Source organism: Arachis stenosperma, chromosome 10 (assembly GCF_014773155.1).
Source record: "Arachis stenosperma cultivar V10309 chromosome 10, arast.V10309.gnm1.PFL2, whole genome shotgun sequence".
In the NCBI taxonomy this organism is placed as follows: Eukaryota; Viridiplantae; Streptophyta; class Magnoliopsida; order Fabales; family Fabaceae; genus Arachis; species Arachis stenosperma.
Genome location: NC_080386.1, coordinates 33,488,640 through 33,512,590, shown reverse-complemented (window position 1 = coordinate 33,512,590; position 23,951 = coordinate 33,488,640). Strand labels below are relative to the sequence as shown.

The 23,951-nt window shown below is 41.6% G+C and overlaps 1 protein-coding gene across 1 annotated transcript; it reads right to left on the bottom strand.

The window, feature by feature from the left end:
* Nucleotides 1–22,537: 22,537 nt before the first annotated feature.
* LOC130956961 (uncharacterized) lies at nucleotides 22,538–23,026 on the bottom strand. The gene has a single exon (XM_057883884.1). The coding sequence runs from the start codon at nucleotides 23,024–23,026 to the stop codon at nucleotides 22,538–22,540; it is 489 nt and encodes a 162-aa protein (XP_057739867.1).
* Nucleotides 23,027–23,951: the final 925 nt, after the last annotated feature.

Here is a 23,951-nt window from a genome sequence, read left to right as displayed (position 1 = left end):
TCCTCCATTTCCAGCACCACAAAGTCAGTGGGAAAGGCAAATGGCCCAACCTTGACAATCATGTCCTCTATTATGCCTGATGGGTGTTTAATGGAGCCATCAGCAAGTTGGAGGCATATCCTGGTTGGTTTGACTTCTCCAGCCAACCCAAGCTTTCTGATAGTGGATGCAGGTATTAGATTGATGCTTGCTCCAAGATCACATAGGGCTGTCTTGGTGCAAGCGCCTTCTAATGTGCATGGTATTATAAAGCTTCCAGGATCTTGAAGCTTTTCTGGTAAGCTTTTTAGTATGACTGCACTGCATTCTTCAGTGAGAAACACTTTTTCAGTTTCTCTCCAATCCTTCTTATGACTTAAGATCTCTTTCATGAACTTAGCATAAGAAGGTATTTATGCTTGCTGTAGGTTGGTTATTCAACCACCTTTTAGCTTGATCTTTTACAGCAAATGGAAACAGTAATAGTCTGTAGACATCCTGATCTACCTCTTTATCATGTACTGTGTCAGCAATTTGTAAGAACTGTGCCATAAACTCAGTAGGTTCTTCCTGTGGAAGACCGGAATACTGGCAATTTTGCTACACTATGATAATGAGTTGAGGGTTTAGCTCAAAGCTGCTTGCTTTGATGGGAGGTATACAGATGCTACTCCCATATGCAGCTGTAATGGGGTTAGCATATGACCCCAGAGTCCTTTTGGACTGATTAGTCCCACTTAAGTCCATAATGGACAAAAGGGAAATGATAATAATTGCAAGGAGATAAATTTTATTATTATTTTTTTTTTGAATTTAAACGAAAAATTAAAATCAAACAAAAGGAAATTATAAAAAAAATTCGAAAATAAAAAAGAAAACAAGATCAAAGCAAATTGAGAACTAAATCAATCAGTTAATTAAAAAGATTTTGAGAACAGCAATTAAAAAGATATGATTGAAAAATTTTTATGAAAAATATTTGATTTTTGAAAAGAGGAAAGAGAAAAACAACAAAAAGACACCAAACTTAAAATTTTTTGAAAATCAAACACTAAATTTTTGAAAATTTTGAAAGAAAACACAAAGGGGACACCAAACTTAGAATTTTTATGAATCAAAAAGGGACTAAGAACATGCAAAAACGAAAATCCTAAAAGAAAAACGAAAGCATGCAATTGACACCAAACTTAGAATATGAAACTAGACTCAACTAAAAGACTCTAAACCAACAAAAATAAAACAGTCCTAATCTAAGCAACAAGATAAGCCGTCAGTTGTCCAAACTCGAACAATCCCCGGCAACGGCGCCAAAAACTTGGTGCACGAAATTGCAATAACACTTTTGCAATCCCGCACAACTAACCAGCAAGTGCCCTGGGTCGTCCAAGTAATACCTTGCGTGAGCAAGGGTCGATCCCACGGAGATTGTCGGCTTGAAGCAAGCTATGGTTACCTTGTAAGTCTTAGTCAGGATATCAGAAATTATCAGGATTGATTGTAAAAAGCAAAAGAACATGAAAAAGGTACTTGTTTTGCAGTAATGGAGAATAGGCTGAGGCTTTGGAGATGCTCCATCTTCCGAATCTCTGCTTTCCTACTGTCATCTTCATCAAACACGCAAGGCTCCTTCCATGGCAAGCTGTATGTAGGGTTTCACCGTTGTCAATGGCTACCTCCCATGCTCTCAGTGAAAATACGTCCCTGATGCTCTGTCACAGCATAGGCTAATCATCTGTCGGTTCTCAATCAGGCTGGAATAGAATCCAGTGATTCTTTTGCGTCTGTCACTAACGCCCCACCTTCAGGAGTTTGAAGCACGTCACAGTCATTCAATCATTGAGTCCTACTCAGAATACCACAGACAAGGTTTAGACCTTCCGGACTCTCTTGAATGCCGCCATCAGTTCTAGCTTATACCACGAAGATTCCGATTAAAAAATCCAAGAGATATCTACTTAATCTAAGGTAGAACAGAGGTGGTTGTCAGGCACATGTTCATAGTTGAGAATGATGATGAGTGTCACAGATCATCACATTCATCCGGGTTAGGAGCAAGTGATATCTTAGAATGGAAGCAAGCATGATTGAATAAGAAACAGTAGTAATTGCATTAATCCATCAGAACACAGCAGAGCTCCTCACCCCCAACCATGGGGTTTAGAGACTCATGCCGTGGAAGGTACACAAGAAACGTGTAAAAAATGTCATGAGGTCATAAGGTACGGATACAATGTCAAAAGATCCTATAAATAGTAAACTAGTATCCTAAGGTTTACAGAAATGAGTAAATGACAGAAAAATCCACTTCCGGGCCCACTTGGTGTGTGCTTGGGCTGAGCAATGAAGTAATTTCGTGTAGAGACCTTTTCTGGAGTTAAACGCCAGCTTTCATGCCAGTTTGGGCGTTTAACTCCAAGTTTTATGCCAGTTCCGGCGTTTAACGCTGGAATTTCTGATGCTGATTTGCTACGCCAGTTTGGGCCATCAAATCTTGGGCAAAGTATGGACTATCATATATTGCTGGAAAGCCCAGGATGTCTACTTTCCAATGCCATTGAGAGCGCGCCAATTGGGCTTCTGTAGCTCCAGAAAATCCTCTTCGAGTGCAGGGAGGTCAGAATCCAACAGCATCTGCAGTCCTTTTCAGTCTCTGAATCAGATTTTTGCTCAGAACCTTCAATTTCAGCCAGAAAATACCTGAAATCATAGAAAAACACACAAACTCATAGTAAAGTCCAGAAAAGTGAATTTTAACTAAAAACTAACTAAAAGATACTAAAAACATACTAAAAACAATGCCAAAAAGCGTATAAATTATCCGCTCATCAATAGGTCGAGCTCTTCTCTTTGAAGTTGAGAGTTGGTTTGTTCATTGTAGTGGACTACTCGGGGAGACCCTTCCTCGACTTCTATTGGAATCATTGCCTCCACTCCGTATGCTAATCGAAATAGTGATTCGTTTGTAGTAGAATGGGGGGTTGTTCGATACGCCCATAGGACTTGTGGAAGTTCCTCGACCCAAGCCCTCTTTGCTTCTTGCAGTCTCCGCTTCAGCCCGGCCAATATGACTTTGTTGGCCGCTTCGGCTTATCCATTGGCTTGGGGATATTCGACGGAGGTGAACTGGTGTTTTATATTCAAGTCGGCCACTAGTTTTCTGAAGCCTGCATCTGTGAATTGGGTGTCATTGTCTATGGTGATGGAGTATGGGACCCCGAACCTTGTAACGATGTTCCTATATAGGAATTTCCGGCTTCTTTAAGCAGTGGCATTGGCTAGGGGTTCTGCCTCGATCCATTTTGTGAAATAATCTACCTCTACTATGAGGAATTTTACTTGTCCCGATACCTGTGGAAAGGGTCCGAGAAGATCGAGTCCCCACTTTGCAAATGGCCAAGGTGTGGTTACACTAATGAGTTTTTCCGGCGGGGCGATGTGAAAGTTGGCATGCTTCTGGCATGGTGGACATGTCTTTACAAATTCTGTAGCTTTCTTTCGTAGAGTTGGCCAATAGAATCCCGCCCGGAGTACCTTTTTAGAGAGAGCTTGCGCTCCAAGATGATTGCCGCAAATACCGCTGTGTACTTTCTCCAAGACTTCCTTTGTTTTGGAGGTCGGTACGCACTTTAATAATGGTATTGAGATCCCTCTTTTGTACAGGCTGTTGTTTATGATAGTGTAGTACTGTGCCTCCCTTTTTAACCTCTTTGCCTCTTTTTCATCTGTAGGGAGAGCTTCTATTTTGAGGTAATTAATTATGGGGGTCATCCATCCTTGATCCCGACCTGTTATGGCTAGGACTTTTTCTTCTCCCGATATTGACGGGTTCTGCAGTATTTCCTGGATGAGGCTTCTATTGTTGCCCCTTGGTTTGGTGCTGGCTAATTTTGAGAGTGCGTCAGCTCGGGCATTTTGTTCGCCGGGTATGTGGCAGATCCTATATTCCCCGAGTTGTCCGAGTTGTTCCTTGGTTTTATCCAAATACTTTTTCATTGTAGGATCTTTGGCTTGGTAGCTCCCTGTTATTTGTGAGGTAACGACTTGTGAATCGCTGTAGATGTTGAGTTTTCGAGCTCCAACTTCTCTAGCTAGCTTCAAACTAGCTAATAACGCTTCATATTTCGCCTGGTTGTTTGAGGCCAGGAATCCGAATTTGAGGGAAAGCTCAAGTTGGGTTCCTTGGTTGCTTTCGATTATCACACCTGTACCACTTCCGATTTTATTCGAGGAGCCGTCCACATATATATTCCACTCTATGGGGATCTCTGGGGTGTCTGTGAATTCTGCAATAAAGTCGGCTTGGTATTGTGATTTAATGGTTGTTCGCGCCTCGTCTTGGAGGTTGAACTCGGACAACTCGATTGCCCACTGTAGGATTCTTCCTGCTAGATCTGTTTTCTGCAATATCGCCTTTATAGACTGGTTGGTCCGAACCTTAATGGTATGCGCTTGGAAGTACGCGTGAAGTCGTCGGGATGTGAGTATGAGAGCGTAGGCAAACTTCTCTATTTTCTGGTAGTTCAGCTCTGACCCTTGCAGTGCTTTACTAATGAAGTAGACGGGTTGTTGCCCACCCTCATCTTCTCTAATTAGTGCTGAGGCTATTGCCCGACTTCCTACTGCGAGGTACAATATGAGTGGTTCTCTTTCTCGTGGTCGAGATAGGATAGGTGGCCATCCCAAGAATTCTTTGAAGTCTCGAAAGGCTTGCTCACATTCCATTGTCCACTCGAAGTTCTTTCCCTTCCTTAAAGTAGCGTAGAAAGGGAGGGATCTTATCGCTGACCCTGCTAGGAATCTGGACAAGGCCACCAATCTCTCATTGAGTTGTTGTACCTCTTTGACGCAGGTTGGGCTCTTCATGTTGAGTATGGCCTGACATTTATCTGGATTTTGCCTCGATTCCTCTTTGTGTGAGCATAAAGCCCAAGAACTTACCTGCTTCCACGGCGAAGGTGCATTTAGCCGGGTTAAGTCGCATGCCATGCTTCCGTATGGTGTCGAATACTTGAACCAAGTCGGACAGTAATGTTTCTTCACTTTGTGTCTTTATCAACATGTCATCCACATAGACCTCCATGATTTTTCCGATGTGATCTGAGAAGACATTAGCCTCTGATAAGTAGCTCCCGCGTTCTTAAGGCCGAAAGGCATTATGATGTAATAATAGTTTGCTTTGGGTGTTAAAAACGAGGTTTTTTCTTAATCCGGTGGATACATTGGGATCTGGTTGTACCCCGAGTATGCGTCCATAAACGAGAGATACTTATATCCCGATGAGGCATCTACTAGAGCGTCAATGCTTGGGAGTGGATATGGGTCTTTTGAGCAGGTTTTGTTGAGGTCGGTGTAGTCGGTGCACATTCGCCACTTCCCATTTGACTTTCTCACCAAGACGATGTTTGCTAGCCATAGTGGGTACTTAACTTCTCTTATGAACCCTGCCTCTAGTAGTGCTTGCACCTGTTCTGCTACAGCCTGAGACCGTTCTGGCCCGAGTTTTCTTTGTCTTTGTTGTACTGGCCGGGATCCAGGATAGACTGCCAACTTGTGGCTCATCAGTTCGGGATCTATGCCTGGCAAGTCGGCAGCTTTCCATGCGAAGAGATCAACATTATCTCGTAGGAACTGTGTGAGTGATTCCTTTGCATCTCCTTTCAGGATCATGCCAATATTAGTTGTCTTATCCGAGGTGTCTCCGATCTGAACTTTCTCTACTTCACCTTCGGGCTGTGGACGGAGTTCTTCTCGCCTCTGAATTCCACCAAGTTTGATTGTGTGGAACTCTCCTCCTTTGCCTCTGAGGTTTAGACTTTCGTTATAACAGCGACGCGCCATCTTTTGATCTGCTTTTATTGTAGCTATCCCTTCTGCAGTTGGGAATTTCATACATAGATGTGGAGTTGAAACTATTGCACTGAGTTGGTTTAACGTTGTCTGACCTATTAAGGCATTGTAGGCTGAGCTTACGTCGACCACGATGTAGTCTATCTTGAGTGTTCTGGATTGGTTCCCCTTTCCGAAGGTTGTATGTAGCGATACGTATCCCAGTGGTTGTATTGGGGTATCCCCAAGTCCGAACAGGCTGTTCAGGTATGCTCTTAGCTCTTTTTCTTCTAAGCCGAGCTTGTCGAAGGCAGTTTTGAATAAGATGCGGGCGGAGCTTCTTTGGTCAATTAATGTACGGTGGAGGTTGGCGTTTTCCAGTATGATAGTGATGACTATGGGGTCGTCGTGTCCTGAGATGATTCCGGATGCGTCTTCTTTGGTAAACGTGATTGCTGGGATGTCTGGCGCCTCCTTATTTCCTTCGACATGGTATACTTCTTTGAGGTGTCGCTTGCGAGATGATTTGGAGATTCCTCCTCCCGCAAATCCGCCGTGTATCACGTGGACGTGTCTCTCCGGTGTGCGAGATGATTGCTCAGACCGTCCGACATCTTCATCCCTTCTTCTTTTTCTTGGATCTTCATCCCGATTGGCCAAAAACCGATCTAGTTTTCCTTCTCTTACTAATTTTTCTATGACATTTTTCAAGTCGAAGCATTCGTTGGTGGAATGTCCTCGGACTCGATGATACTCACAGTATTCGTTTCGATTTCCTCCTCCTCTTTTGCCTTTGAGTGGCGGAGCTAGGGGTATTTTTTCCGTATGGCAGACTTCTTTGTAAACATCTACCAAGGATACCCTAAGAGGGGTGTAGTTATGATATTTTTTTATTTTCTCCCCGGAGCGATCTTCCTTTTTCTTGGATTCTATATCTTTATCTTGGTAGGCAGAACTGAACCTTGAGGCTTCCCCAAGTCGAGAATTCTCCTCTATGTTGATGTACTTCTGCGCCCGTTCTTGTACTTCGTCCAGGGATGCAGGGTACTTCTTTGATATAGATTGGCTAAACGGTCCTTCTTGTAGGCCATTTATAAGGCCCATAATGGCAGCTTCTGTTGGCAGACTTTGTATGTCCATGCATATTTTGTTGAATCTTTCCATGTAGTTACGAAGACTCTCCCGATCTCCTTGCTTGATTCCTAGTAGGCTGGGTGCATGTTTAGCCTTATCTTTTTGTATAGAAAATCTGGCCAGGAACTTTTTGGCCAGGTCGTCGAAGCTTGAGATGGACTTTGGAGGTAGGCTATCGAACCATCTAATGGCTGTCTTGGTAAGAGTTATTGGAAAGGCCTTGCAGCGAACTGCATCCGAGGCATCAGTGAGGTACATTCTACTTCTGAAATTGCTGAGATGATGGTTGGGGTCTAAAGTGCCATCATACAGAGTCATATCCGGAAGTTTGAAGTCCTTTGGGATTTTGGTCTTCATAATTTCCCTGGTGAATGGATCTTGATCCTTGCGAGAGCTATCCTCTGGAGTGGATCGAGTAGCTTTAGTTTTGAGATCGGCTTCGAGTTTTAGAAGTTTATCTTCTAATTCTCGGTGTCGCCTTATCTCCCGATGCAGATCTTCTTCTTTTTTGCGTTGATGTTGGGCTTCTTTCTCGAGTTTCTTTAATCGATCTTGAAGTGCCTCTATCACTCCTGGATTTGATAAATTTTTGTCCCCGTTGGGCTTCGGAGTATCTTTGAGTGTAACATCTGCGTTCTTGTGCGGCGTTCTATCTTCCAAACCTGAATCGTGGTCGTTGTCATGGTCGTCCGCCATGGTGATGGGATGATTTCCAAGCTCCCCGGCAACGGCGCCAATATTCCGAGGGTTTACCTGAAACTGTAGGTCGATCTCGGACGAGATCTTCTGTGCTGGTCAGAGCCGACGTGTCCGGCAGGTGTGTAGCAGCCAGAGCTGGTGTGTCCGACTTGTGGAACTGAGAATGCTGCTGATCCCTTGTCACCGAAGGGTGGGGGGTACCTGCAAGGGACTCCGATGCTTAAGTTAGCAAGGGTATTAAACAGGTATTGAGTAGAATCAGAGTATGAGTTATACCTGGGTGCTCCAGTGTATTTATAATGGTGAGATGTGACCTTCTTTAGATTTATCTTATCTTTTGTCGAGGTCAGCTTATCTTCCATGGAACCGCCCTTATCTCTATAGACTTGGGCTGCCCTTGGATCGGGATCGTATTCCTTGAGTTGGGCCCTTCTTTGGGCTTTCCTATCGATTTGGACCGAGTTCTTTGCGAAGAAGTCGGTCCGCTTGACCTAAAGAGGTCGGTCGCTTTGTCTGTAGAACATCCCGGGTCGGACAGCTCGACTGCGGGTATGAACACAATTACACTTGGAAACATCCAACAAGGATAGAACTTCTAATTAATCTTCTCCCAGTCAAGGCCTTTTTATCATAATTAATTAAATCTTTTGTTAATTCTCTAGCTTTAATTCTATTCTTCAACTCCAAACTTCTCAGAAACTGCCTAATCAATAAATAGCATTCTCTTTGCAACTTGTTGGGAGACGACCTAGGATTCATACTCCCAGTATTTTTATTCTTGTTTTGTGACAACACTTTTAAATTGATAAGCGGATTTTCGTCGATTAAGAACTATACTTGCAATGCTACTTTCATTATAAATTCTTAATCGGCTAATTTTTGCCATGTCAATTTTTGGCGCCGTTGCCGAGGAGTTGCAACTGTGTGCTAATTTATTGGTTAGAATTTATTTATTTGCATTTTGTTTTCTTTTATTACCATGAGCTGTACATTTCTTTCATTGAATGACGCGTTCACTACCTTATCCGAGCCTACCCACATTTGATCCTGAAATTGAAAGAACTATTTCATGTATAAGGCAAGCTCGGCGTCGGTTAGTCCTATCTGAGGATGAATCTAAAACATCATTTAAGGAAGAAACAAGCTCCCTTTCTACTGATTTGGTTAATTTGAGCGCAGAGGACATGGCAGCTCCCAGGAGGATTACTCTCCAGGAAGCAGGAGCTCCGGACTTTACACTGCCACCTTTCCAAGCGCGTCATCCAAATCTGGGTGCAGATATTGAACTGAAGAATGCACTAATCAATCTACTACCAAAGTTTCATGGCTTACCTACTCAAGAGCCTCTCAAGCACCATAGAGATTTTCAGACAGCCTGTTCTACTGTTAGGCATAATGGTGCAACTGAGACTTCTATTCTGTTAGCCGCCTTTCCGTTTTCTCTTGAGAGGATGGCGAGGGAGTGGTACTACATTCAACCTGAAGCAGTTGTTACTAACTGGGACACGCTCAGGAGAGAATTCTTGGAAATATACTTTCCAGCTGAAGTTACTGATAGACTGAGGAAAGAAATTTCAATGATTATTCAAGGTGAATCCGAGATTCTTTACGAATATTGGGAGCGCTTCAATAACCTCCTAGACGCATTTCCCCACCACATGATTGACAAACTGGTGTTGATCAGCTCTTTCACACAAGGCATGAAGCCTCAGGATAAGACTATATTGGATGGTGCAAGTAATGGTTCTCTGAAAAGGTACAACACTGTAGAAGAAGCGTGGCAACTGATCAGCGATCTAGTTGAGTCCGAGCAGGCACATGTTAATCTATGGTGTGTAGAAACTCCACCGTTGAAAATACATAAGAACAAGGTCTAGGCATGGCCGTGAGGCCAGCCTCCCAATAATCTAAGAACTAGACGTCCAAAGATGATCTAGAGATCTAAAGTGATCAAAAGATGAAAAATACAATAGTAAAAGGTCCTATTTATAAGGAACTAGTAGCTTAAGAATTACAAAGATGGGTAAAAGACATAAAAATCCACTTCCGGGCCCACTTGGTGTGTGCTTGGGCTGAGCATTGAAGCATTTTCGTGTAGAGACTCTTCTTGGAGTTAAAGGCCAGCTTTTGTGCCAGTTTGGGCGTTTAACTCCCACTTTGGTGCCAGTTCCGGGGTTTAACGCTGGGAATTCTGAAGGTGACTTTGAACGCCGGTTTGGGCCATCAAATCTTGGGCAAAGTATGGACTATCATATATTTCTGGAAAGCCCAGGATGTCTACTTTCCAACGCTGTTGAAAGCGCGCCAATTAAGCTTCTGTAGCTCCAGAAAACCACTTAGAATGCAGGGAGGTCAGAATCCAACAGCATCTGCAGTCCTTTTCAGTTTCTGAATCAGATTTTTGCTCAGGTCCCTCAATTTCAGCCAGAAAATACCTGAAATCACAGAAAAACACACAAACTCATAGTAAAGTCCAGAAAAGTGAATTTTAATTAAAAACTTATAAAAATATACTAAAAACTAACTAAATCCTACTAGAAACATACTAAAAACAATGCCAAAAAGCGTATAAATTGTCCGCTCATCACAACACCAAACTTAAATTGTTGCTTGTCCTCAAGCAACTAAAAATCAAATAGGATAAAAAGAAGAGAATATACTATAGACTCCAAATTATCAATGAAACTTAGCTCCAAATTAGATGAGCGGGACTAGTAGCTTTTTGCCTCCGAACAGTTTTGGCATCTCACTTTATCCTTTGAAATTCAGAATGATTGGCTTCTTTAGGAACTCAGAATCCAGATAGTGTTATTGATTCTCCTAGTTAAGTATGATGATTCTTGAACACAGCTACTTTATGAGTCTTGGCCGTGGCCCAAAGCACTCTGTCTTCCAGTATTACCACCGGATACATACATGCGACAGACACATAATTGGGTGAACCTTTTCAGATTGTGACTCAGCTTTGCTAGAGTCCCCAATTAGAGGTGTCCAGGGTTCTTAAGCACACTCTTTTTGCCTTGGATCACAACTTTATTTCTTTCTTTTTCTTTCTTTTTCTCTTTCTATTTTTTTTCGTTTTTCTCCCTTTTTTTTCCTTTTTTTTTTGTATTCACTGCTTTTTCTTGCTTCAAGAATCATTTTTATGATTTTTCAGATCCTCGGTAACATGTCTCCTTTTTCATCATTCTTTCAAGAGCCAACAATTTTAACATTCATGAACAACAAATTCAAAAGATATATACACTGTTCAAGCATACATTCAGAAAACAAAAAGTATTGTCACCACATCAAAATAATTAAGCTAGTTTTAAGGATGAATTCGAAATCATGTACTTCTTGTTCTTTTGTGATTAAAACATTTTTCATTTAAGAAAGGTGATGGATTCATAGGACATTCATAACTTTAAGGCATAGACACTAAGACACTAATGATCATAAGACACAAACATGGATAAACATAAGCATGATTTTTTGAAAAATAGGAAAATAAAGAACAAGGAGATTAAAGAACGGGTCCACCTTAGTGATGGCGGCTTGTTCTTCCTCTTGAAGATCTTATGGAGTGCTTGAGCTCCTCAATGTCTCTTCCTTGCCTTTGTTGCTCCTCTCTCATGATTCTTTGATCTTCTCTAATTTCATGGAGGAGGATGGAATGTTCTTGGTGCTCCACCCTTAGTTGTCCCATGTTGGAACTCAATTCTCCTAGGGAGGTGTTGATTTGCTCCCAATAGTTTTGTGGAGGAAAGTGCATCCCTTGAGGCATCTCAGGGATTTCATGAGGAGGAATTTCCTCATACTTGCTGCATCCTTTCCTTAGTGATGGGCTTGAGGTCATGACTTCTCAGTTGAACTGGCTTCCTTCTTGAGTTTCTCTTCCATTGAGCGCCCTCTTCACAAATGACTGTGAGGACTTGGTCCAGCCTTTGATTAAAGTTGACCCTTTTTGAGTTTGAAAGGGATCTCAGGGATCACCTTCTTCAAGGCCACAACTTCATAGAAGTGGTCTTGATGCACCCTTGAGATGAATCTCTCCATCTCCCATGACTCGGAGGTGAAAGCTTTTGCCTTCCCTTTCCTCTTTCTAGAGGTTTCTCCGGCCTTGGATGGCATAAATGGTTATGGAAAAACAAAGAGCAATGTTTTTACCACACCAAACTTAAAAGGTTTGTTCGTCCTCGAGCAAAAAAGAAAGAAGAGAGTAGAAGAAGAAGAAATAGAGGAGAGGAAGATGGCTTTGTGGTTCGGCCAAAGGGGGAAGAAGTAGTGTTTAGGGGGTGTGAAAATGAAGGAGTGAAGATGGGTTTATATAGGGATGAAGAGAGGTGTAGGGTTCGGCCATTATGGGTGGGTTTGGGAGGGAAAGTGGTTTGAATTTGAATGGTGAGGTACGTGGGGTTTTATGAAGGATGGATGTGAGTGGTGAAGAGAAAGATGGGATTTGAGAGGTGAAGGGTTTTTGGGGAAGAGGTGTTGAGGTGATTGGTGAATGGGTAAAGAAGAGAGAGGGTGGTGGGGTAGATGGGGAACCTGTGGGGTCCACAGATCCTGAGGTGTCAAGGAAAAGTCATCCCTGCACCAAGTGGCGAGCAAAATTGCTCTATGTGCCAATTCTGGCGTTAAACGCCGGGCTGGTGCCCATTTCTGGCATTTAACGCCAGCTTCTTGCCCTTTTCTGGCGTTTAACGCCAGTCTGGTGCCCCTTTCTGGCGTTAAACGCCCAGAATGTTGCCAGACTGGGCGTTAAACGCCCAACAGCTACCCTTACTGGCGTTTAAACGCCAGCAGGATCTTCCTCCAGGGTGTGCTATTTTTCTTTCTATTTTTCATTCTATTTTTGCTTTTTCAATTGATTTTGTGACTTCTCATGATCATCAACCTACAGAAAACATAAAATAACAAAGGAAAATAGATAAAATATAACATTGGGTTGCCTCCCAACAAGCGCTTCTTTAATGTCAGTAGCTTGACAGAGGGCTCTCATGGAGCCTCATAGATACTCAGAGCAATGTTGGAACCTCCCAACACCAAACTTAGAGTTTGAATGTGGGGGTTTAACACCAAACTTAGAAGTTGGTTGTGGCCTCCCAACACCAAACTTAGAGTTTGACTGTGGGGGCTCTGTTTGACTCTGTTTTGAGAGAAGCTCTTCATGCTTCCTCTCCATGGTGACAGAGGGATATCCTTGTGCCTTAAACACAAAGGATTCTTCATTCACATGAATGATCAATTCTCCTCTGTCAACATCAATCACAGCCTTTGCTGTGGCTAGGAAGGGTCTGCTAAGGATGATGGATTCATCCATGCACTTCCCAGTCTCTAGGACTATGAAATCAGCAGGGATGTAATGGTCTTCAATCTTCACCAAAACATCCTCTACAAGTCCATAAGCTTGTTTTCTTGAGTTGTCTGCCATCTCTAGTGAGATTCTTGCAGCTTGTACCTCAAAGATCCCTAGCTTCTCCATTACAGAGAGAGGCATTAGGTTTACACTTGACCCTAAGTCACACAGAGCCTTCTTGAAGGTCATGGTGCCTATGGCGCAAGGTATTGAGAACTTCCCAGGATCTTGTCTCTTTTGAGGTAATTTCTGCCTAGACAAGTCATCCAGTTCTTTGGTGAGCAAAGGAGGTTTGTTCTCCCAAGTCTCATTACCAAATAACTTGTCATTTAGCTTCATGATTGCTCCAAGGTATTTAGCAATTTGCTCTTCAGTGACATATTCATCCTCTTCAGAGGAAGAATACTCATCAGAGCTCATGAATGGCAGAAGTAAGTCCAATGGAATCTCTATGGTCTCAGTGTGAGCCTCAGATTCCCATGGTTCCTCATTGGGGAACTCATTGGAGGCCAGTGGACGTCCATTGAGGTCTTCCTTAGTGGCGTTCATCGCCTCTTCATCCTCTCCAAGTTCGGCCATGTTGATGACCTTGCACTCTCCTTTTGGATTTTCTTCTGTATTGCTTGGAAGAGTACTAGGAGGGAGTTCAGTAATTTTCCTGCTCAGCTGACCCACTTGTGCCTCTAAATTCCTAATGGAGGACCTTGTTTCAGTCATGAAACTTTGAGTGGTTTTGATTAGATCAGAGACCATGGTTGCTAAGTCAGTGTGGTTCTACTTAGAATTCTCTGTCTGTTGCTGAGAAGATGATGGAAAAGGCTTGCCATTGCTAAACCTATTTCTTTCACCATTATTGTTGTTGAAACCTTGTTGAGGTCTCTGTTGATCCTTCCATGAGAAATTTGGATGATTTCTCCATGAAGAATTATAGGTGTTTCCATAGGGTTCTCCCATGTAATTCACCACTTCCATTGAAGGGTTCTCAGGATCATAAGCTTCTTCTTCAGATGAAGCGTCCTTAGTACTGCCTGGTGCAGCTTGCATTCCAGACAGATTTTGAGAAATCAAATTGACTTGCTGAGTCAATATTTTATTCTGAGCCAATATGGCATTCAGAGTATCAATCTCAAGAACTCCTTTCTTCTGAATTGTCCCATTGTTCACAGGATTCCTTTCAGAAGTGTACATGAATTGGTTATTTGCAACCATTTCAATTAGTTCTTGAGCTTCTGTAGGCGTCTTCTTCAGATGAAGAGATCCTCCAGCAGAGCTATCCAAAGACATCTTGGACAGTTCAGACAGACCATCATAGAAAATACCTATGATGCTCCATTCAGAAAGCATATCAGAGGGACACTTTCTGATCAATTGTTTGTATCTTTCCCAAGCTTCATAGAGGGATTCTCCTTCCTTCTGTCTGAAGGTTTGGACTTTCACTCTAAGCTTACTCAATTTTTGAGGTGGAAAAAACTTTGCCAAGAAGGCATTGACTAGCTTTTCCCAAGAGTTCAGGCTTTCTTTAGGTTGTGAGTCCAACCATATCCTAGCTCTGTCTCTTACAGCAAAAGGGAATAGCATAAGTCTATAGACCTCAGGGTCAACCCCATTAGTCTTGACAGTGTCACAGATTTGCAAGAATTCAGCTAAAAACTGATGAGGATCTTCCAATGGAAGTCCATGGAACTTGCAATTCTGTTGCATTAGAGAAACTAATTGAGGCTTAAGCTCAAAGTTGTTTGCTCCAATGGCAGGGATAGAGATGCTTCTCCCATAGAAGTCGGGAGTAGGTGCAGTAAAGTCACCCAGCACCTTCCTTGCATTGTTGGCATTGTTGTTGTTTTCGGCTGCCATGGGTTCTTCTTCTTTGAAGATTTCTGTTAGGTCCTCTGCAGAGAGTTGTGCCTTAGCTTCTCTTAGCTTTCGCTTCAAGGTCCTTTCAGGTTCAGGATCAGCCTCAACAAGAATGCTTTTGTCTTTGCTCCTGCTCATATGAAAGAGAAGAGAACAAGAAAATATGGAATCCTCTATGTCACAGTATAGAGATTCCTTGAGGTGTCAAAGGAACAGAAAAATAGAAGAAAGAGGTAGAAGAATTCGAACTTAGTGAGATAGAGTTCGAATTGTGCATTGAGAAGGAGTGTTACTCCATAAATAGAAGGATGTGAGAAGAGGGGAAGAAATTTTCGAAAACAAAGTAAAAGATTTTAAAAATATTTTAAAAAAAAGTAATTGATTTTCGAAAACTAAAAGTGGAAAAGAAATCAAGTGATTTTTGAAAAAGACTTTGAAATTAGAAATAAAAAAGATATGATTGAAAACTATTTTTGAAAAAGATGTGATTAAAAAGAAATGATTTGAAAAACAATTTAAAAAGATTTGATTTTAAAAATTAATGACTTGGCTAACAAGGAAAGATATGATTCAAACATTAAACCTTTCTCAACAGAAAAGGCAACATACTTGAAATGTTGAATACAATCATTAATTGATAGCAAGTATTTTTGAAAAAGGAAAGAAATTGATTTTGAAAAAGATTTGATTGAAAAGATATGATTTGAAAAAGATTTGATTTTGAAAAATTTTGAAAACTTGAAAAAAAATTGAATTGAAAACAAAATCTTCCCTCTTGTGCCATCCTGGCGTTAAACGCCCAGAATGGTGCACATTCTGGCGTTTAACGCCCAAAGCACTACCCTTTTGGGCGTTAAACGCCCAGCCAGGCACCCTGGCTGGCGTTTAAACGCCAGTTTGCCTTCCTCACTGGGTGTTTTGAACGCCCAGCTTTTTCTGTATAATTCCTCTGCTGTATGTTCTGAATCTTCAATTCTCTGTATTATTGACTTGAAAAGACACAAATTAAAAATATTTTTGGATTTTTAATAATGAGGAATAATCAAAATGCAACTAAAATCAAATAAACAATGCATGCAAGACACCAAACTTAGCAGTTTGTATACTAATGACACTAACAACATGAGAATGCACATGAGAAACAACAAAACACCCAAGTCAAGAAAATTCAAAGATCAGAGCAAGGAAATCATCAAGAACAACTTGAAGATTAATGAAGACACTTGAATGAATGCAAGAAGAATAGAAACATGCAATTGACACCAAACTTAACATGAGACACTAGACTAAAACAAGAAACATACAATATTTTTTTGGTTTTTTATGATTTTGTAAATTTTTTTGGATTTTTCGAAAATTAAGTGGAAAAGAAAATAAAGGTATCAAAATTCTTAATGAGAATTCCAGGAATCATGCAATGTTAGTCTAATGCTTTAGTCTAAAGGAATTAGACATGGCTAGCCAAGCTTCAGCAGGACATTGCATTCAAGAGCTAAATTGATGAGAACCAATCAGCTTTGGTGATGATAAGAACATCACCTTGAAACACTAGAATTCATTCTTAAGAACTTTGAAGCAAAATACCTAATCTAAGCAACAAGATGAACCGTCAGTTGTCCATACTCGAAATAATCCCCGACAACGGCGCCAAAAACTTGGTGCAAGAAATTGTGATCACTACTCTGCACAACTCAAATAATCCCTAGTAATGGCCCCAACGACTTGGTGCTCAATACCATGGCATAAACACAACTTCGCACAACTAACCAGCAAGTGAACTGGGTCGTCCAAGTAATAAACCTTACGCGAGTAAGGGTCGATCCCACGGAGATTGTTGGTATGAAGCAAGCTATGGTCACCTTGTAAATCTTAGTCAGGCAGACTCAAATGGTTATGGATGATGTATGAATAAAACATAAAGATAAAGATAGAGATACTTATGTAATTCATTGGTGAGAACTTCAGATAAGCGAATGGAGATGCTTTGTCCCTTCCATCTCTCTGCTTTCCTACTGTCTTCATCCAATCCTTCTTACTCCTTTCCATGGCAAGCTGTATGTTGGGCATCACCGTTGTCAATGGCTACAATCCCATCCTCTCAGTGGAAATGTTCAACGCACCCTGTCACGGCACGGCTATCCAGCTGTCGGTTCTCGATCATGTCGGAATAGAATCCAGTGATTCTTTTGCGTCTGTCACTAACGCCCCACAATCGCGAGTTTGAAGCTCGTCACAGTTCATTCAATCATTGAATCCTACTCAGAATACCACAGACAAGGTTTAGACCTTCCGGATTCTCTTGAATGCCGCCATCAATTCTAGCTTATACCACGAAGATTCCGATTAAAGAACCCAAGAGATTAACATTAGAGCCTTGTTTGTTTGTAGAACGGAGGTGATTATTAGTCACGCGTTCATAAGTGAGAATGATGATGAGCGTCACATAATCATCACATTCATCAAGTTCTTGAGTGCGAATGAATATCTTGGAACAAGAACAAGCTGAATTGAATAGAAGAACAATAGTAATTGCATTAATACTCGAGGTACAGCAGAGCTCCACACCTTAATCTATGGTGTGTAGAAACTCCACCGTTGAAAATACATAAGAACAAGGTCTAGGCATGGCCGTGAGGCCAGCCTCCCAATAATCTAAGAACTAGACGTCCAAAGATGATCTAGAGATCTAAAGTGATCAAAAGATGAAAAATACAATAGTAAAAGGTCCTATTTATAAGGAACTAGTAGCTTAAGAATTACAAAGATGTGTAAAAGACATAAAAATCCACTTCCGGGCCCACTTGGTGTGTACTTGGGCTGAGCATTGAAGCATTTTCATGTAGAGACTCTTCTTGGAGTTAAACGCCAGCTTTTGTGCCAGTTTGGGCGTTTAACTCCCACTTTGGTGCCAGTTCCGGCGTTTAACGCTGGGAATTCTAAAGGTGACTTTGAACGCCGGTTTGGGCCATCAAATCTTGGGCAAAGTATGGACTATCATATATTGCTGGAAAGCCCAGAATGTCTACTTTCCAACGCCGTTGAGAGCGCGCCAATTGGGCTTCTGTAGCTCCAGAAAATTCACTTCGAATGCAGGGAGGTCAGAATCCAACAGCATCTGCAGTCCTTTTCAGTCTCTGAATCAGATTTTTGCTCAGGTCCCTCAATTTCAGCCAGAAAATACTTGAAATCACAGAAAAACACACAAACTCATAGTAAAGTCCAGAAAAGTGAATTTTAATTAAAAACTTATAAAAATATACTAAAAACTAACTAAATCCTACTAGAAACATACTAAAAACAATGTCAAAAAGCGTATAAATTGTCCGCTCATCACCTCCCTCAACACAACAGAGTCAACAGTTGGTTCCTCAAAGAGTATGCGGAATATGTGCTGATTGCACAGCTCCAACAAGAAGACAACACTGTGGCAGCTACTCATAATTTCTATGACCGTCCGAATCAAGGATACTATCAACAAGGCGGCAATTACAATCAAGGTGGAAACTACAATCAAGGTTGGCAAGATAACTCCAACTAGGGATGGAGAGATAATTCCAATCAAGGATGGAGGGACAACTACAATAGAGGATGCAGAGACAACAATGAAAATCAGAGATGGAACAACAACAACAATAGACAGCAGAATCAAAACCAGCCCTACAGAACACTTCACCAAAGGCGAGCCCAGGGATCTCAGAATAACCAACAGCAAGGCCCTCAAGGCACCTATGCACCTTCCTCTTCCAATGACGAGTTACTTCAATCCATTGACCAAAGACAAAAAATCATGGAAAACACACTTAGCTCTACTTTGAATGGTCTGACTTCTGTTGTACAAGCTCTTGCCTTACAGATTGGATCTATGAATACACACAACAGTCAACCTGCAAGCTCCACTGCACTTCTATCTCAACCTTTATCCAACCCCAAGGGAGGCATCAATGCCATCACCTTGAGGTCTGAAACCACACTGCCAAAGCAGAGTCATGATGAGCCAAGATCAAAGGAGAACATTCAAGTTAGAGATGCTGTTGAAGTAGAAGATGCTGAAGAGGAAGAGAAGGTACAAGACATGATTGCAGAAGAAGCAACTCAACCAGAGAATAGCACGTCAAAAGTAGCTGAAGCTACGAGAGACGCTATCCCTATCCCCTTTTCACATCTTGCAAGGAAACCCAGGAAGTAGATGGAGCTTGATCCCAAAATGGTAAAAATCTTCAAAAAGGTTGAAGTAACTATTCTCCTTTTTGATGCCATTCAGTAAGTACCTAAATATGCAAAATTTCAAAAAAGATTTTTTTTGAAAGCATTATAGCATCACTGCAATTAGTTTTCATAATTTCACATGAGTGGCATTCAATCTTTTAATAATTATCAATTAGCATACATTATTATTAACCCAAGTTCCCATAGTTTTTCCCACACTTGATTGACACACAATCTCTATCTTAAGCTAACCAAAGATTCAATTTGGATAATTACTTATTTTTCCGCTTAAGGCTAGTGATGTGGTAATATAAAGAACAAAAGGGAATTAAAGGGCTCAAAGGGGTGAACAAAGGTAACTAGAATGGTAGGCTATTTGGGATAGTAAGCTAATAACAATTGATGGCCTCAATCATACATATGCATGAATACATTAAACAATGGACATATAAAATGGAACAAACCATAGATTGCAATTATAGAGGAGAAAAAACACACAAGAATAAAAATAATGGTTAAATAGTATAACCATGCAATTAGGCTCAAAATCTCATTAGGTTGTCTGTTCTAGCTCTAACCATGTTCCAAATTACAATCTTCAGACAAGTCTAACATAGAGTTTTATTTTGAATTAGTGAAATTTTTCAAAAATAGGGTCTTTGAAAAGAACTTATTATTTTTCAACCAAGTAGAACATGCATGCAACTAATTATTACTATGCAATCTATTCTATCTAACAGAAGAAGAGAAAAAACTATTGGTGTTAAGAAAGAAAGATTACCTCCGTAAGTCAGGTACTGACCGACCTTTCCACATTTAAAGCTTGGCACCGTTCTCGGTGCCACCAGTCAGGAACAAAGGGGGTTGGTAACATCATCTCCACAGACGGGTGCGTCAGGGCTCCCGATGCTGGTAGGTGAAGTGGAGTCCAGAGTGTTTGGTTCTTCTTCAGGTGGGTGGTTGCCAACAATCAGTTCCTTCAGATATATGAATTGGTGCTTGTTACGGCGCTCCATGCGATCCAACCTCTATAGTATTTGAAGGAGTAGCGGATTTGTTGAGGGTGCTTGTGATGTGGAGGGAGAAGGGATATCTCTGGCCGAGTCTTCAGTTCGGCTAGTAGTGGCTGCTGTGGGTCTGATGTATTTCCCACTCGGAACATATTGATCATCCCGAGGAAGCATGACCTTGGTGTCTCTAGCTCTATAGAGGACTCTGGCTGCCGAGACCAAGGCGGGAAAAGGTATGTTGCCCGCAATCTGTACGTGTCCCATGGCTTACTGGATGTGTCTTGGTAAATTGATAGGCTGGTCTATTAGGATGCACCAGATGAGTACAACCATGTCTACAGTGAAGGAGGACTCGTGAGTGATCGGAAAGACGTAGTGGGACATAATTTGTGCCCACACGCGAGCCTCCAAGGTAAGTGCTGAAGCTAATATGCCCTTAGGCTTGGATCGATGGTAACCGTAGATCTACTTGCTGCCAGGTAGTGCTATAATTCTAAGAACGTTGTTCCAGTCAACTTGGTATCGCTGGCGCTTGAGAGAGGCTTCTTGAAATGCGTCCAATTCTTCTGGAGTAGGGGGAAGATCTAAAGCTTGCTAAATAGCCCTTTCGGAGATGAGGAGTTGCTTCTGACGGACATAGACAGACTGTAGGGTTGGCATGTGAAAGTTGGAGTAGAATTCGACTACCCATGAAAGATTGACCTGCCGTGGCTGCTTCCGTAAGAAATCCTAGTGTCTTTGTTCAATGTGGGGTTCTACCAGGTCAACAATGTTGGTAGGGAGGATAAGAAGGTGCTCATTGTTGTAGTTCCTTGCCGCCAGAATGGGGAACATCTGCTCACAGTAGCGGTTAGTGAATCGCACAGTGTTCCTTACTGGAAAGGCTTTTTTAGATTCATTGACCTTGATGGTCCTCTTTACTCGCTTTGTTGATGGTTTGACAGCTGTTGAAGATGGTTCCACAGCTAGTGCTCTTTTTGTTCCTCTCTTTGCCGATGGTTTAGGAGCAGCTTTCTCTTTACCTTTCTTGGTGGCCATCCTGAAAGGGAAAAAAGAAGTAGCATGTAAGTCCAAGGGTTAGAGCAAGGAAGAGGACTTTACAAGTGATTATCTTGCCAAGGTAAAGAAGGATGTCGTTAATACACGGTCGCGAATTCATGTAATTAGGACATCAATGGAAATATAGCAAGAAAGATGAAGGCAATTAAATGCAAGATGTTTATTGGCATGCCGACAAAGGCATGGTAGCATAGATTAAGCATTAATTGTGAAAAATGTATTATTACTTGTAACAAATTAACAATCACGTTATTGACAATTATATCAAATTAATAAAATATAGAAAGGGTTTTGTGAAAAACCGGCATTAAAGTAGAAAGATAGAACAATTAAAATTGCACAATGCCATACGGGCTTTTTCACAAACACTTGGTATGCATGTTGAATATGATAAGGAAAGAATTAAATTGGAACATGCAAGCTTCCCAAAAATAATGAATATAAATTGTCAAGCAACTCCATAATAATCCACAAGCAATTATAGAAGAAAGCAATCACCCATATAGATTTTCTAACACCAATTAGAGTAATGCAAAAATAAATAAATAGTTAAGAAGAAGAAGATAGGGAAAATAGAAAGAAGGAACCTTGAGAAGGTGGTGAGAAAGAGAGATGATTGAGAATGTGAGAGTGAGATAATATAAGGGAAGAGAAAAGAAGAAGAAAAGAGTAAAGGAAGAAGAAGAAAAAGAAGAAGAAAAGAAAGAAGAAGAAAGAAATTAGGATTGGGAAAAGATAAGAAAAGAAAACAGGGCTGCGCAGGGTTCAGGTGATGTTGCACGCATGACGCGTACACGTGGTCCACGCGTACGCGTGGGATGCACAGAGAGGGAGGTGATGCATGAGTGTCGGTCACGCGTACGCATAACCATGTTTCGTGCTACTAGCGCGAGGGCAACGTGGCTCTCGCACAACCCTCTGTTCGAATTGGGATGTGTGCCAAAGTGCCATATGACGCATATGCGTTAGGCATGCACACGCGTGGAAGCATATCATTTGAAAATGATGCGCATGCGTCAGGGACGCATATGCGTGATGCATTTTGTGCCTTGGGCACAGTGCCAGCACCAAAACAGCCCAACTTTTGGCCAATACACCTTTTACGTCGAATTTGCAAGGTCACGCGTGCACGTCATTGACGCGTACGTGTGAGGGGCCAAATTTTCAGATGACGCGTATGCGTGGGCTACACGTGCGCGTGGTGAAGCTTGTGTAATTGGCACACTTTTGGCACTGTTCCCATGCAACTTTCTGTTCAGTTTTTTTTATGCAATTTATGCTGATGTAAATGCAGAATGCGGATGTAAGCAGTGAAGGTGAGAAGAGTCAGTAACTAAAGCTAGAAAAGAGAGAAGGGAACGATCATATCATGGTGGGTTGTTTCCCACCCAGCACTTTGCTTTAACGTCCTTAAGTTGGACGGTCTACCAGCTCAGTCGTCTGCTGAAGATGGATTTTCTAGAAGGAAGATCTCTAGTTCCTTGTTATCCTTCATCTTTTCACCATGGTAAAGCTTTAGACGGTGACCATTAACCTTGAGGATCTTGTTGCTTGAGGGATGGCGTAGATGGAAAACGCCATAAGGTTCAGCCTTTTCCACCCTATAGGGGCCATCCCATCTAGATCTTAGCTTGCCTGGCATGAGTCTCAACCTGGAGTTATAGAGGAGAACTAACTCACCAGGTCTGAACTCCCTGTGCTTTATATTCTTGTCATGTACAACCCTCACCTTTTCCTTGTATAGCCTGGAATTCTCATAGGCTTCTAGACGAAGGCATTCTAGCTCCTGTAATTGCAACTTTCTCTCAGCTCCGGCTTTCTCAAATCCCATGTTGCATTCTCGTACTGCCCAGAAAGCTTTGTATTCTATCTCTACTGAGAGGTAGCACACCTTTCCGTAGACTAAGCGAAAGAGACTCATTCCGATTGGTGTCTTGTATGCTGTCCAGTAGGCCCAGAGCGCATCAACAAGTTTGGTGCTCCAGTCCTTCCGGTGAGGTTTGACTATCTTCTGCAATATGCACTTTATCTCTCTGTTAGACACCTCGGCTTATCCATTGGTCTGGGGATGGTAGGCTATTGCTATCTTGTGAGTGATGCCATGTTTCTTCAGTAGGCCTGTCAATCTCCTGTTGCAAAAGTGAGTGCCTTGATCACTCACGATTGCTCGTGGTGATCCAAAGCGACAGATAATATGATTTCTAACAAAAGAGACAATAGTGTTAGCATCATCAATACGGGTAGGAATTGCTTCCACCCATTTAGAAATGTAATCAATAGCTAACAGTACATATAAGAAACCATTAGAGTTTGGAAATGGACCCATGAAGTCAATACCCCAGACATAAAAAATTTCACAGAATAACATGGATTGTTGGGGAATTTAATCCCTCTTGGATATATTACCAAACCTCTGACATGGTGAACAAGATTTACAAAAAATAGCTGCATCCTTAAATAGTATGGGCCACCAGAATCCACAGTCTAAAATCTTTCTAGCAGTTCTTTGAGGACCAAAATGACCACCACTCTCTGAAAAGTGGCAGGCTTCTAAAATGGGCTGAAATTCTTATTGTGGCACACATCTTCTAATTATTTGGTCAGCACCACACCTCCATAAATACGGGTCATCCCATATATAATATTTAGACTCGCTTTTAAGCTTGTCCTTCTGATGTTTAGTAAAATTAGGAGGGAAGGTACGACTAACCAAATAATTAGCTATAGGTGCGTACCAAGGAACTACTTCAGATATTACGTGCAAGTTATCAAATAGAAAAGCATCATTAATAGGAGTGGTGTCATTTTTAATGTGCTCTAGGCGACTCAAATGGTCAGCCACTAAA